We start from the raw sequence: 16,889 nt of genomic DNA, 5'->3' as shown, positions 1-16,889 counted from the left end.
TATTAGTATATATATATATTTTTTAAGATTTTATTTTTTTATTTGACAGAGAGAGACACAGTGAGAGAGAACACAAGCAGGGAGAGTGGGAGAGGGAGAAGCAGGCTTCCCACTGAGCAGGGAGCCCGAAGCGGGGCTCCATCCCAGGACCCTGGGATCATGACCTGAGCTGAAGGCAGCCGCTTAACAACTGAGCCACCCAGGCGCCCCTTTATTAGTATATTATATATTACATTATTTTTCAAATTATAGATTTTTAATACTTACATGCAAAAAAGATTTTACGTAACAAAAGATCTACATACATCATCAAAAAAATGGTGTTTGGGAATTTAAGTTACTTACCTTAAACTGCAATCCTCTTCCTTTTCATATGATTTAATTTGTGTTGAGACCGGCCTTGATTGTACTTCTCGCTGATCTCTCTAGTTAAATGAATAAAGATAAGTCACAGAGAAAAACCACAAAACCCGGATATAGTCAAGTACCTTTCTGATCATTAATCATTTCAGAGTTGTCCACAGTTTCCATGAAATCAAGGCATAGAACTCAAATGCTATGGTATGAATATAAGGTCTGTAACAATGTAGTTCCACCTTTCATTCATTCTGGATTAAGAAAGTCAATTCTAAGGGAAAAATGTATCAATGCCTTTATCTGATTTTATCTACCTCCTGCTTCCCCACTACATTAGGCTTCCAACTTGTGTAACATGCAAAGGAAATTAGGCTCACAGGAAATTAAAGCATAAATTTGTTTAATGGGTAGAAAAACTTGTCTCAAATCAGGCAAAGCTTCAATTTTTTTTTTTTTTTTGAGAGAGAGAGTGCATGGGGGGTGGTGGAGGAGGAGGGGCAGAGGGAGAGAAAGAATCTTAAGCACGCTCCATGCCCAGTGCAGAGCCCAACGTGGGGCTCGAACTCACAACCCTGAGATCATGACCTGAGTAGAAATCAAGAATCAGATGCCTAACCGACTGAGCCACCCATGCCCCAGAGCTTCAATGTGAAGACCATGAAGCACTAAAGCACTAAGAGTAAAAGCTTTTGGCAATGATATATCAAGAAGTGAAAATGAGTGAACAAAAATTCAACGCAGTAAAAGTTATATCCATTAGCTCCCGTGGCGCAGGAATGTCCTCTCCCCTTTCCCAGTCCTTCCCAGGCTTCTACTCTACTCTTTTGGGGGGAGGGGGGGCAGGGAATCATCCTTATTAGAGGATTCTTGGAGCAGAATGTATAATGAATCCTTCATTCTTCTCGAACACTGGGTTTGTTAATTATTTTCCTACTTTAGACACTGGCAAAAACTAGAAGATATAATAAAAATTTATTTTTAGTAAAATATTTAATTATAAATGAAACTAGCAAATCTGTAACCATTATCTAAATATATTACCTGAAATATTATATATATATATATGTTTCTTATTCCAAAAGTAACAAATAATGATGGATCTGTATAAGGCATTAAAACAAATTATTGCCTATTTTTCACTACCACCCCCAAGGAGGATGGGTGGAGAATTTAAAAGAAAAAAGTATAGAGTAAAAACTGAAAAAAGTTTGAAAGCAGCTACTTTATTCGTCTAAGGAATACTACTATATCCTAATATCCTATCAATAAATAATGGGAATGCTAATGCTTAAGTTGCTGCTTAAAGTAGGAATAACCAATTTGGTAGCCAGAATGGAGCAAAATATGCTTACTTTGTCTAGTGATATAACCACTACATTTTTTTCTAACTATAAATCTGACTAGACTAGCCCTAAGAATCTGAATTACAACCAACTGGAGAATTTAAGAAACAAATTATCATCTGACTATTAGTGATGATTGCTATCCTTTATTCAACTTTTGTCCTGAGCCCATTTTATTTCTATCCTTACTGAATTACCAGCATTAATTCTATACATTTACTCTCAAACATTAATTTTAAAGTAGTGGGAAAGATTATTAAATATCAGTGTTCTTACTAATTAGATGGTTGGAACATCTAAATAGAAAAGGCTTTTTCAGTGGCTTTTAGAAAATGTGTGCATATCAAAAACATTCGTGCATATATATATACATCTATTCATATATTCATATTCAATCTGTGATAATTCATTGACCTAAAAATTTATGCTTTGGGCACTTTAGAAAGTTAAAAAACTAGCACTCACATGAAATAATAATTGCACATTCACTTACTATTACTTCCTCAGCTTGACGAACCAGATCAGCTGTTTTTGCCTCTAATTCTGCATTCAAACGCCTAAAAGCAAAAAATAATTTCATTATTTGGGATATACTGAAGATTCTAACAAAAATAAAAGTAATTAAGTTTCAATAACTACACTTTAGCTCATCAAGAATACCAAAACATACACATGACATTTTTACTCTAAAATTACCATTACTATTAGAACACTTACCTCCAAATCTTCATGATTCCTCATCTTTTGTGGTAGAAATTCAAACAGTAACTCTTGGCCTCTCTCTGGCCCTCATTCAGGTGTAATGACTTATTTGGGTAGAATAAATTGGGTGGGTTCAATTCAGTTCCACTATTCATCTTCTTGGGATCAACTCCAAATGGGGGCAGGAGTGGGACAGGATGAGGGAGAAGCCTGCTTTGGTCTGGGGGTATTGCTGCAACTGGGGAGGTAAATCTGGAGCTTAGTGAGCAGGCCTAATGTGGCTCATATCTCAGTTACACACTTCAATATCAGCTTCAGAAACAAAGGTGCTTGTTTTGACATCTACCTGCCACTCCTTTTTTTCCCCCAGTCAATTTGGAATCTGGCAAAGAATAGGAGTACTATTTGGCCCAATTTAGAATGGAAGAATGGCAATATCACTGAAGGAAACTGTTTTTAAAGATAAAATTGCTCATAATCCTACCATCATCCAACTGTTTCTATTTTTCATATTTCCTTCCAATTTTCACCTATATTCACAATTTCATACTATGTTTTCCCATAAAAATATAGAATATGTTTAGCTCTACATAATTTTTATAATTCATGCCTTAAATGGCTACACAATATTGTAATGAGTTGCACTTAACATAATGTACTGAACTGTTCCTACCGTTAAAGTCCTTTTTTCACTTTTAAAGGTTAACACTATAATAAACATCTTCAAAAGCATAAAATTTTTAAATTTTATTCATAGCTCACATTTCTAGACTATCTAGGCTCTTTTGAAATTATATGAAGGGAATATGTTGAGCAATTTTTAAAATATCTTGTTGTTTCAGTTAGATATGTGATTCAGAAGTAACAAAAATCACTGACAATCCCCACTCCCAGAAAAAAAAGGTAGTATTATATCTCTTCTTAAAACAGTCTAGTGTTTTAAGAAATATCTGTATATCTTAGGATGAATTAATCAAAAGAAAAATATCTAATAAAGATGAGAAGTTGCAGTTAAGATGCCATTACTTGATTTTTCATATTTCCTTAACAAGAATCATGAGAACTTAAATAGAAGCTTCTGGTCAATACAGTATTCTGAGATGACTCAGAACACTATTCTGCTCCAAACTGATGGACGTGTTGGATAAAATGTAATGAAGGAAATATTGCTAAGCTCCAGCTCAGGCAAGGGAAATACCCTGGCACTAAAAATAAAGCAGCAACTCAAAGTGAGAGCAGTAAACAGGAACAGAAGCCAAAACAGTCTAACAGCTAAAAACTGATGCATGTGTGGGAGTCACGAAGGGCTACACCTGTGAAACACAGACTACAAAAACACTACCCCTAACCGTAGGTGAACGGAAATGAAACTGAGCCATGGGCGGAAAAGATTCTCTTGTGAGTAAACACAGCAAATTCATCTAACCCAAATGGTAGAGGGACCCTATGCCAAAACCAGTGAAAACTCTGATAAGCTAGGAAAAGTAAATGTGCAATCAACCTACAAGGATATTTACTTATCTAGAATATACGGAACTCTCTCAGAAAGCAAACCCTACTAAAAATGACTTCACAAAGGTAACAAATTGCATAAAGAAAGGAGTTGCCAAGAAAGAGAATCAGTAGACACAACAAAATTTATACCATAAGAACAGGATTATCTAAATCTAAAATCTATTTTTAAGAGATTTTTAAACCAGCATTTTTCATTTGCCCACTCCCCCAAAAGCAGGAATAGAAACCATTAGGCAAGAACAAGTATTTATTACAAAAGAACACTGAATTTAGAAAAGAACCAAATAGAAATTACATAAATGAAAAACAGTCATTGCATTTAAAAACTCACTCAGTGGCTACACTGAACAATACTATGAACTGAAAAGGAAACGAATGAGAAGACAGATTTGAGAAAATTCACCTAAAAGGAGATAGAGAAACAAAAAGATAAAAATACAAAAGAGAGGTTAACATGCATTGAAGAGAGACTATAGGACAAAGACAGATGTGTAGTTACCTAATAGAAGTTGCAGAAGGAAATTCCAGAGGAGGAGGGAATGTCAATATTTGAATACTGAGAATTTTCTTAAATTGAGGAAAGACATGAATCTCAAGTAGAATTAAGAAAACAGGGGCACCTGGCTGGCTCAGTTGGTAGAGCATGTGACTCTTGATCTCGGGGTTGTGGGTTTGAAACCCCACACTGGGTGTAGAGATTACTTAAAAATTAAATCTTAAAAAAAAAAAGAGAGAAAGAAAGAAAACAAGCCCACACTGTATACATTATAGTGAAATTGCAGAACTTCAAAGACAAAAATGATCTTTAAGTTACCAAAGCAATTATTTTAAAAGAACCAAGAAAAATAGTCTACCAGCATTATGTTCTAAAAAAGCTAAAATGGCTTTTCAACATCTCTAGATTCCAATGGACAATGAAGTGTTATCTTTAATGGACTGAGGAGGAAGAAAACAGACCATTTAGAATTCCATGTGCAGCTAAACTGTCATTGAAGAATAAATGTCATGTAATAAAATTTTCAGAAAAGATGAGACTCAGAAGTAATGAAGGGTCTACACTTCAGGAAGGAGGAACCTGAACCTAGAAAAAAATCATGATGAGGAAAAAAATTAGAAAATATGATGATAAATCTAACTTAGTACAGAATATAAAAATAACATTAATGATAACCTAGAGAGTAGGAGGATTCAAAACAAAGAGGAAGTAAAGTATTATCTAACTTAACAGACAGGAAAACCAAGTTAAAGCATTTTAAGGTCTTTCCAAACCAGAAAAAGAAAAATAAAGACAACAAAAATTCCTTCAATCCAACAGAAGACAGAAAACAACAAAGAAAAGGGATAGTAAAAAAAAAAAAGAAAATACAAAAAATAAGATGGTTCATACAACTTTAAGTTAATAACCCAATAATATAAATAAATTCACTTATCAGAAGGCAGAAATGATTACACAGGACATAAAAAGAATACTGTTAAAGCTAAATGACATAAAAAGCTTGGAAATAAAGGAATAAAAAATGGCACTGAATAATAATGAAAGGAGAATTCATCTAGAAGATTTAAGTAAATCAAACAATATAGCATCCAAGCAAAAATGGACACAATTATAAGGAGAATTTTTTAAACTATAGTTACAGTTTATTTAATATACCTCTAACAGAAATCAACAGAGCTAGCAGGGGAAAAAAATGGTGAGGATACTCATGTTATGGACAGCCAAATTAATTAGTTTGAGCTAAGAGATTCATCAACAAATAGTAAATATCCTTCCTATCAAGAACGTGAACATTTACAAAAATTGAATATGTCCTGCTCACAAGTTTCAATACATTTTTAAAAATCAGTAGTACATAATTCTCTGACCATAGTGCAATTAAAAATAAATTTAAAATAACAAAAATAAAATAAGCAAATACCCTATATGCTTGGGAACTAAAAAACTCCTAAATAACCACTATGAAAATCATAAAATATTTAAAACTAACCACAAAAGAAATACGTATCAAAACAGTTCCTGAAATACAAATAAGCTGTAGTTGGAGAGAAATTTACAGAAATTAAATGTATTTATTAAAAAATAAGAAAAATCGGGCGCCTGGGTGGCTCAGTCGTTAAGCGTCTGCCTTCGGCTCAGGTCATGATCCCAGGGTCCTGGGATCGAGTCCCACATCGGGCTCCCTGCTCAGTGGGAGACCTGCTTCTCCCTCTCCCGCTCCCCCTGCTTATATTCCTGCTCTCGCTGTCTCTCCCTATCAAATAAATAAATAAAATCTTTAAAACAAAAAAAAGAAAAAAAAGAAAAATCTGAAAAACAAAATTAAAATAAACAAAAAGTAAACTAAATATAAATTAAATTAGAACTAAAAAGTAAAAAAAAAATCCACCACAATTAGAAGAGCTAGAATAAAGACCAATGAAATTTTAAAAAACTACACAGATTAGCAACAAAATCAAAATCTAGTTCTCTGAACAGACCAATAAAATAGATAAACCTCCCAGAAAGACTGATAAAAAGACAAAATAATAGTGGAAATCTTCGAAAAGATGTATAAGGTTACAGACAAGACTTAAAATGTGTGTGTAGAGAACAAACTGGGGAGGGGGTGGGGGGGGTTGGGTGAAACAGGTGATGGCAATGAAAAGAGTGCAATTGTTGTGATGAGCACCAGGTGATGTATGGAATTGCTGAATCACTATATTGTATACCTGAAACAAATTTAACACTGTATGCTAACTATACTGGTATTTTATTAAATTAACTATTATTAAAATACAAAAATAAGCATATTAGAGCATATTTATGCTATTACCTTTTTTTTTTTTAGATTTTATTTATTGATTTGAGAGAGAGAGAGAGTCAGAGATAGCGAGAGAGAGCACGAGTGGGGAGGAGAAGGAGAAGCAGGCTTCCCGCTGAGCAGGGAGCCCGATGCGGGGCTTGATCCCAGGGTCCTGGGATCATGATCTAGGCCGAAGGCATCGGCTTAACTGACTGAGCCACCCAGGCGCCCCAATGCTATCAACTTTTAAAACATACATGAAGTGGACACTTTTCTAGAAAACTATCAAATAATCAAAATTTATTCTGGAAGCACTAGTACATCTAAATAAATGAATAATCATTAACGAAACTGAATTGATAGGCAAAAAAATTCCATAAAAAAATACATCACACTCAATTTCACAATTTTAACCAAAGGGTAGAAGATCCCTGATTACAAAAAGCTTCCAAGAACAGAAAAAAACAAAAAGGAAAACTATTCAATTATTTCATGTGGCTAATACTGATATCAAAATCAGAAGGAAAAGAACTAGAAAGAAGTATAAGGCCAATCTCACTTTTGTTCAAAGACGCAAAAAACCTACATAAACCTATAGCAATCAAGTTCAACAGTCTTTAAAGGAAAATAAAAAATCTGCTTGGTAGTTCAATATGTTAACATTAAATGTGCGTGTGTGTGTGTGTGTGTGTGTGTGTGAGGGAGAGGGCATTTAATCACCTAAATTAATTTGGGAAAAAAAGTTTTGATAAGATTTAACATTCATTCAAAATAGGAATTAAAGGAAACAATGTCCTTAAACCTGATAAAAGAATCTAGCAAAACTCTACATCAAACTTCAAATACAGTGATAAATTAAGTGGGCTCCTTAAAATCATAACCAAGATAAGGATGCACACCATCACTTTTTCTATTCCACACTGCAATGGAGGTCCTAACTAAATTGAGAAAAAAAAAGATGCATGAGAAACTGTGAAGAGACAACACTGTCATAATTTGCATATGATGTAACTGTCATTATAAAAAATGCAAGGTGGGGCGCCTGGCTGGCTCAGTCAGTGGAGCATGCAATTCTTGGGGCACCTGGGTGGCTCAGCTGGTTGAGTGTTTGACTCTTGATCTCAGCTCAAGTCTTGATCTCAGGGTGTGAGTTTAAGCCCTGCATGGGCTCCACGCTGGGCATGGAGCCTATTTAAGAAAAAAAAAAAAAGCCATTCATTACAGCCACAAAAACTACAAGACACCTTGAAACAGATTATATACATGATAGCTTAATGTAGTAATATAAAATACTAAAGGACACCAAAAAAAAAACCACCCACCCCTGTGTAAATGGAAATGTATCATATTCATGAAAGGAAAGATTCAACAGCATAAAGATGTCAGTGCTCTGCAAATTAATCTATAAATCCAATGTAATTGGCATTTATGGGCATGGGGTGTGGGGAGGGGTGGGGCTTGCCCTACCAGCTATCAAGACCATTAAAACAGAGGTCACATAATCTTATTTTTTAGCTTTCTGGTTTTATAACATAGGCATGAAACGTGGAAAACCTACAGACTTGGGCCATTAGCATATTCTGTAGTCTGTCCTCTCAGATAGTGATTATTTCCTCCAAATATTCGACAGGAGCTGATTATAGAAGATTGTGGATTGGGATCCCCAGGAAGTGCTGTGTTCTGCTGATTGAAGACATTCCATATATGACTAATACCAAGAACATGTGGCATAATACTCTGTTATTAACTCATATTCTTGCCTACAAGAACGGCCAGACATTTTACTCTTCTGCATGGCACAGAAGTAATCTACAACTTCAGGCTGAGCCTGGGAGCTACTCTGTTCATATATGCCTAGATTTGCACACTGGAGTAAAGATAGCAGAACAAGTAACAACTGGCCATCTTTATCACAAAATGATTTCTGCTGAAATAGAATAGCTCCTGTAGATGTCTTTAAGATTTTAAGCAGGGCCGTAACAACATACCAGAGCCAGGTGCAAAATATACCCTTAAGTCAATGAATTAACCTAACCAATGCAGGTATTTGGTGATATCTGGTATATGGTAATGAAAATAACCATTTGGGGTTGAGCACAGCTAATTCAGACCTGTGCAAGGACAAGCGATCAGTTGCTGAAGTACACTCTTGAACTGGATTAATAGACCCATTTCATTAAATAGAGGAGAATGATTACCTTCCTACATGCTATGGCAAATTAACAAGTGCCTAGTTCATCAAAAGATAGTACAGTTCCATTTTAACTTTAAATATGCTTTAATTTTATAAAATAAGATAAAAACAGAGGGGGAGGCAAACCATATGAGACTCTTAAATATAGAGAACAACCAGGTTTGCTGGAGGGGACCGGCTAGGTGCGGGATGGGCATTAAGGAGGGCACTTGTTGGGATGAGCACTGTGTGTTGTATGTAAGTGATGAATCACTAAATTCTATTTCTGAAAGCAATACTACACTATATGTTAACTAACCTGAATTAAAAAAAGAATAAACTAGTCAGAAAATAAAAATAAATAAATATGCTTTAATTTTAAGTACAGGCCATATGGTAACTCTATGTTTAACAATTTGAATCAGTGCTATGTTTCCCAAATTTTATTTTAAATTAGGTAAATTATAAAGAAAATGAGTTGTTAAAATATAATTTTGTAAGGATATATGCAATGACAAAAGACTTGGCCTCTGGCTTTAAAGAATTTACAGACCAGTGGAGTAAACAGACAAAAAGTACACTAACAAATGAATGTGGAACCATTATGCTAACTGCAAAGAATAGTGAGTGAGTAAAAAAGAGTAATTGGGGGCGCCTGGGTGGCTCAGTCGTTAAGCGTCTGCCTTCGGCTCAGGTCATGATCCCAGGGTCCTGGGATCGAGCCCCGCATCGGGCTCCCTGCTCAGCGGGAAACCTGCTTCTCCCTCTCCCACTCCCCCTGTTTGTGTTCCTGCTCTCGTTCTCTCTGTCAAATAAATAAATAAAATCTTTAAAAAAAAAAAAAGAGTAATTGGGAAGCTTAACATAATTCAGGAAGACCACTCTTAGCATTACAGGTGGAAGGCATGTGTATGATTGCCCTCAAGGGAAAAGCTTGAGACCCTTAAAGGCCAATGAGGCTGGAGACTGGTAGGCAAAAAAGAGAAGGCACCAGCTCAAACAAGACACAGGAGCCAGATCTAACAGACTTTCTAAAGTGCAACGGGGAACCACTGCAGAGTTTCAGGCAAAGTACTGACTTGATCAAATTAAATGATTACTCTGGCTTCTGTGTGAAAACTGGGGGATGACGAGTGAAACGGTCCAAGAATGAAAGCACGTGTTGTCAGAATAGGTGTAATTACACTGAGAGCAGATAAGTAAAGGAAATCCTAACTCCACCAAATGTAGATGAGAACGGGAATTCCAACTGCACTGGGAGGAAACACGCTTTCAATTTAGAAACCAAGCCTATGAGAAATTAACATAATCAAACTTCAAGAGCTCCAAATTAAGTGGATTTTCTTAAACTAGAAACTGAACTATTGGCAATTCCTGCTATCCAGATCACCTCTAGCAGTATCATTTTGCTGACGAACATGTTTTCTTGGGATAAATTTTCACCCCTTTCAAACACCTAAGTTAGCGGAGAAAAGATGAGAACCAGCGAACAGGATGTTGAAAAGAGAATGGTGAACAGTGAGTGATCCCAAAGATCCAGTCAATCGCCAGGAAAGTACTTGCAAGCAACCTCATTTGGGTAAAAGAAAGAAGGAAAAACTGAACAGCCTAATTTCTTACTTATATTCTTCCTCCCTGGCAAGGAGGTCCGGTCGAGACGCAACAGGTTGCTGAACTCGCGGCGGGACCGGAGTGCCTGAAACGTTCCGTCTCTGTAAAAGAGAAAGAGACTTTCAGACCCGAAGTTAAATGAGGTTTCGCGTTCTCTGGCCGGCTGAGAAGCTAGTCGCCACCCCGGAGTCTGTTTGAACTAACCCGGGGACCAACACCTCGCCCCGCCATCTTTCGCGACCACGACGCCGTTACCGAGGCAACGAACGCATCTTCCCGCGAGAGTTACCGCATCCCGTACAGCATAGCGCCCTGCGCGCAGACTCCGTGCACTCCTGGGCTGTCCGCGGACAGCGGCCTGAGGCTGGGGTGGGGCTTGAGGGCTGAGGAGGGGGCGGGCCGCAGCTCTAAGTGTGGGCCGAAAGGGTGACCCCCGCTCTGAACTGCCCCAGTAGCCAGAGGAGCCAACCTACTGCGTTGATTTATAAATTCTGAAGTTGGGGTCGGAAAGGTTTCAACCAAGGAAGGCAGGTCCGTTTCTAAAACTCAGTAAGAAGCAAGCTAGGAGAGCCCCTACTCTTGTGCTTTTCCAAACTTACTGGCCACTTCGACCTCCACCTGTTTTGTTTTTTTTTAAATGAACTCTTCGGTGGAATTCTAAGTTCTAATTTCTCACCTTTATTTATAGCATGATTAAAGGCTCGGTCTCTCAAATCAGTCAGCCTAAGTTCAGGTCCTGGCTCTGCCACTTACTAGTTGTATGGTCTGGGTAAATCACTCTGTATCTTGGCTACTTCACCTATAAAATGGGAGTAAGAATAGTGCCCATCTCATAGAGTTACTATGAGAAGTGAATTCGTGAGTAGGATTGTGGCTGAAACAGTAAGTAGTTAAATTTCCCAACCCTTCTGGAATAAAATTAAAAGAGTTCAGAAATAAACCTTCACATTTAGGGTGTTAGCCTTAAAAAAAAAAAAAAAAAACCAAAAAACTGCCCGTTATTTTACCAGCAAAAATGGGTTTATTTGGGAATAGCAGAGAATTGCAATCTGGAACAAGCAAGCTGCAGCAGAACCATAGGCAAGCCCACAGAACAAACGCGAGAACTGCTCTTATACAGGAAATGGGGATGTTGGGAAAGCTGTTACAAACAACAGTCCATTGAAATAAACTGGGAGTTTGAAGTATACAGGCTTTCCATTGGCTGAGCTGTGACAGTCTCTTATTGGCTGAGTTGTGACTGTCTCTTATTGGCTGGGCTGTTGCCAGGGTATGAGGAACACCCTTCTTCCTCCTACTGGGATAATAAAGTGTATCCATGTGCAAGTCTGTCTCTTCCTGTTGGATTTGTTAATTGTCAAGTAATAGAGATTGAGAGCGCCCCCTACTGGGCTCCTGACTCCATTCTAAGCCAAGTTTCCTTTTATAATTTTCACAAGGGTCAACGTTTGGCAAGGGTGCCAAGACCATTCAGAGAGGGAAAGAATAGTCTTTTCAACAAGTGGTACTGGGATGAGTGGATATGCACATGCAAAAGAATGAAATTGTACCCTTACTTCACACTGGGTATAACAATTAACTCAAACTGAATCAAAGACCTAATCTTAAGAGATAAAACTATAAAGCTCTTCAAAGAAACCATAGGTGAAAATCTTCATCGCCTTGAATTAAGAATGATCTCTTAGATATAACACAAAAAACAAGCCACAAAAGAAAAATCAATAAACTGAACATCATCAAATCAAAAACATTTTGTTTCAAAGGATACCATAAATAAAATGAAAGATGAACAATAACAAGAGTTGAGGGAAATGTGGAGAAATTCAAATCCTCATACACTGTTGGTGGGAATATAAAATTGTGCAACCACTGCGGAAAATGGCCTGGCAGTTGCACTTAGAGTTACCATATGATCTAGCAACCTACTTCTAGGTATATACCCAAGAAAAATGAAATACATACCTTCACAGAAAGTAGTACACAAATATTTATATAGCAGCATTATTCAGAATATGTAAGGTAATCCAAAAAGTAACCCAAATGATCATAAACTGATTAATGGGCAAATAAAAGTGGTATAATCATACAATGGAATATTATTCAGCACCAAAAAAGAGTAAAGTACTGATACATACTACCATATGGATGAATCTTGAAAACATGAAATGTGAAAGAAGCAATTCACAAAAGACCAAGTATTATATGATTCCATTCCAACATGACCACATATTATATGAAATGTCCAGAATAGGAAAATACATACAGACAAAAAGTAGATTACTGGTTGCCTAGTTTGAGAGATGATGGCAGATTGGCTAAGGGATTGCAAGGTTTTTTGTGGGGGTAATGTAAATGTACTAAAATTGATTGTGATGATGGTTGCAAACCTTGTTGACTATATTAAAAGCCAATGAATAGTAAACTTTATATGCGTGAATGGTAGGTATGTGAAATACATCAATCAAGTTGTTAAAACATTAAAAAAATAAATTATTAAAATGAAAAGTTCAAGTGACAAAGAAATGTACACCATACTAATGCTAATCAAAAGAGAGTTGGAGTAGCTATATAAATTTCAAGCAAAGCTGACTTCAGAACAAGGAAAATTATCAGCAACAAAGAAAAGCATAATGATAAAGAGGTTAACACTCGTGGAGACACAACAATCCTTAATATGTATGCACCAAACAATTTAGTGTTAAAACACATGAGGCAAAACCTAAAAGGACTGCAAAGAGATAAAGATAAATCCACTAATATATTTGGAGATTATGATAACCCCTTTCAATAATTGATAGTTTCAACAGGCAGAAAATCAGTAAGGATATAATTGTCCTGAATAGCACTATCAATCTTCTTGATTTAATTGACATTTAGAGAATACTCCAACAACAACAGAATACACATTCTTCTCAATGTCACATAAAACATTCACCAAAATAGACCACATTCTGGGCCATAAAATGCATATTAATAAATTTAATAGAATTTATATTAGTTTCCAAGAGCTGCTGTAATAAAGTATCACAAACTGGGTGGCATAACACAGGAGAGATTTATTGTCTCACAGTTCTAGAGGACAGAAGTCCAAAAAGGTGTTGGCAGGGCCGTGTTCTTTTTGAAACCTGTGGGGGAGAATCCTTCCTTGCCTCTTCCTAGCTTCTGGTGGTTGCCGTCACTCTTTGGCATTCTTTGGGTTGCAGGTGCATCACTTTAATCTCTGCCTCTGTAATCACACAGTGTTCTCCCCAAGTGTCTCTGTCTTCACATGTTTTCTCATAAAGACTGTCATCATATTGGCCAAGCACACTGTCTCATGTCAATCTCAGCCTACCAATAGTGATGCTATTGGCTAGGAATGCCTGGGGGTACTCACCCCAGGCTTGTGGCAAGCCCCCACAGACATGGGAAGTGTGGTTTAGGACTTCAACATATCTTTTGAGGGGACACAAGTCAATCTATAACAGGATCATACCAACTATGTTCTCAGCCCACAATAGAATTAAACTAGAAATCAATAACAAAAGTTGCTGGAAAATCTCAAAATATTTAGAGATAAAACACACACTTCTAAATAACATGAGTCAAAGAAGCCTCAAGAGAAACTTAAAAAAACATTTTGAACTAAATGAAAATATCTTATCAAAATTTGTTGGATACAGCAAAAATAGTGCTTAGAATACTCAGCATTAAGTGCATATATTAGAGAAGAAGAAAAACCTAAAATTGACAATGTAAGGTTCCACCTTAGGCAATGAAAGAAAGAAGAGCAATTTAAGCTTAAAGAGAGAAAAAAAGAAATAAAAATGGAATTGAAAACAGGAAAACAATAGACAAAATCACAGAAACCAAAAATCTGGTTTTTTGGAAAGATTAATAAAATCAATGAACTTCTAGCCATGCTAACCAAACAAAAAGAAAGAAGACATAAAATTACCTATTCTGTGCTATTTTATGCGATGATCAGTCAGGTATGACCACAAGCAGAGATACAGGAGAGAAACAGGAGGCATAGTATGCCACATAAAAGTACATAGGAAAGCCTTAGGTGGTAAGAAGACAGAAAACAGAAGCAAGGGAAAACCTAGGCTAGAACTTTTGGGGGGGTTTCTACAGAAAAGGCAAGGCAGTTTAGGATTGGCTAGTTTGAATAATTTCAGCAGGCTTTGGGGCATAGAGGCTGTCCCTAGTTGCGTGGAATCTGGTCCTGGAACAATTAAGGCAGAGGAATACTGCCTCCCGGGGTGTACAGGACGGGTAAAGGAGATATGACTCTGGATTGGTAAGTTTGCATACCAGAGGCATGCTTCTGGCTGAGCCCTTTGCTATCTCTGAAAATTGGCTAGCCCCAGGAAAGACAGTCTCTCACCAGGCAGAAAGATTTTTTTAAAATGTCATAATCCACAGAAAAATTAAAAATATAAGCAATACAATACCAGGATCAGAAATGGAAAAGGGATCATCATTAATTATCTCCTGAACATTAAAAGAATAATAAAAGAATACTATAAACAACTCTATATCCAGAGACTTGATAAATCAGATGAAATGGACCAATTCCTTGAAAGATGCAAACTACCAAAATTCACACAAAGAGAAACGGATAATCTGAATAGTCAAGGACTGAGTCAATAACCTTCTGAGAAAGAGCACCAGGCACAGATGGTTTGATTGGTGAATTCTACCAAATGTTTAAAGAAGAAATGGTACCAATTCTCCACAATGTCTTCTAGAAAATAGAAATAGAGGGAACACTTCTAATTCATTCTATTAGTCCAGCATTACCTTAATAGTGAAAGCAGTTTAACACATTATAAGAAGAGAAAACAATGCACGGATATCTCTCATGAACATAGATGCAAATATCTTCAACAAATATTAGCAAATAGAATCCAACAATGTACAAAAAGAATTACACAACACAACCAAGTGGGGGATTTATTCCAGGTATGCAATAATGATTCAACATTCTAAACCTGATGTAATTCAGCACATAAAAAAGATAAAGAAGAAAAATCATATGATCATAAATATTGATGCAGCAAAAGCTTTTGAGAAAATCCAACAACTTTTACGCTAGAAAATTTCTCAGCAAAAATTCTTGGAGGAAAACATCCTCAACTTGGTAAAGAACATCTACAAAAAACCTACAGCTAACATCATACTCAGTGGTGAGAAACTGAAGAGTTCCCCTAAGATCAGGAATAAGGACATCCTCTCTCACATTCTTATTTAATATCATAGCTAAAGGTATTAAGACAAGAAAAGCAAATAAAAGGTATACACTGGGAATGAATAAATAAAATGTCTTCATTCAAAGATGATATAAGTATCTGGAGAGAAAATTCCAAAGAATCAGCAAATTTCCTGCAACTAATAAAACTTAAAAACAAAATGTGGTATATATACACAGAGAAATTTGGATCCATGCTTTAACATGGATGAACTCTGAAAACATGTTAAGTGAAACAAACCAGACACAGAAGGACTGATATTACATGATTCTACTTATATGAGATACCTAGAATAGGCAAATTCAGAGACAGAATATGGACTAGAAGTTAACAGGGAATGGGGAGAGAGGGACTGGGTAGTTATTTTTTAATGGATACAGAGTTTCTGTTTGGAATGAGGAAAAAGTTCTGGAAGTGGATAATAGTAACCATTGCACAACATTATGAATGTACTTAATGCCACCCAATTGTATACATAAAAAATAGTTAAGATGGTAAATTTTGTGTTATATATATATTTTACCACAATAAAAATTTTCCAGTTGAGGGACATCCTGCAAAATACCTGATCAGTACTTCTCAAAACTATCAAGATCTTCCAAAACAAGGAAAGTTTGAAAAACACTCACAACCACAAGGAGCCTGTGGAGACATGACAACAAAACGTAAAGTGATATTCCATATAGAATCCTGGGACAGAAAAATATATCAGGTTAAAAAACAACAAGTCTGGATAAACTATGGACTTTAGTTCATAATAAGGTGTCAAGAATGGTTCATTAGTTCTAACAAGTGTACCATACTGGTGTAAGATGTTAATAATACAGTAAACTAGGTGCAGGGTATATGGAAACTCTCTGTACTATATTCTCAATTTTTCTGTAAACCTAAATCCGTTCTAAAAAATAAACCGTATTTAAAAAAAAAAAGCTAAAAGAGACTTCTTCTTTAACAGAATTGTGAGCTAGATAATCTGGGGCACCCTCATCCTGTACAACAACCAGATTCTGTCAAACAAACAAACATATACGCATTGCTGAGTCTGCAGAGGTAAGGGAACCTTCTGTGTCCTCCTGACATCTCTCACTCCAGCTCTCTGCCCCCTCAAATAAACAAAACTGATTCTGCAAATAGGCAATTAAGAATAAAATGGACTACCCAAGAAACTGCACAT

At 36.3% G+C, this 16,889-nt stretch overlaps 1 protein-coding gene across 3 annotated transcripts in view; it reads right to left on the bottom strand.

Moving 5' to 3' along the window:
* Positions 1–16,889, bottom strand: part of TEX9 (testis expressed 9) — a 159,685-nt gene that overhangs the window by 71,940 nt on the left and 70,856 nt on the right. For 2 of the 3 annotated variants that reach the window (XM_034994737.1, XM_034994738.1), the window contains exons 2-3: positions 2,194–2,257; positions 346–425 (exon numbers count right to left, since the gene is read on the bottom strand). In XM_034994737.1, coding sequence (XP_034850628.1) covers positions 346–425; positions 2,194–2,257 — 144 coding nt within the window. Of the gene's footprint in view, positions 1–345; positions 426–2,193; positions 2,258–2,417; positions 2,625–16,889 lie in introns of those variants that run through there. The other variant, XM_034994736.1, reaches the window with a different exon arrangement.

The sequence above is a fragment of the Mirounga leonina genome, unplaced genomic scaffold (assembly GCF_011800145.1).
Source record: "Mirounga leonina isolate KUSES-001 unplaced genomic scaffold, KU_Mleo_1.0 Mir_91, whole genome shotgun sequence".
NCBI lineage: Eukaryota > Metazoa > Chordata > Mammalia > Carnivora > Phocidae > Mirounga > Mirounga leonina.
The sequence above is the reverse complement of the archived record's forward strand: the minus strand, read 5'-3'. Positions and strand labels throughout refer to the sequence as shown.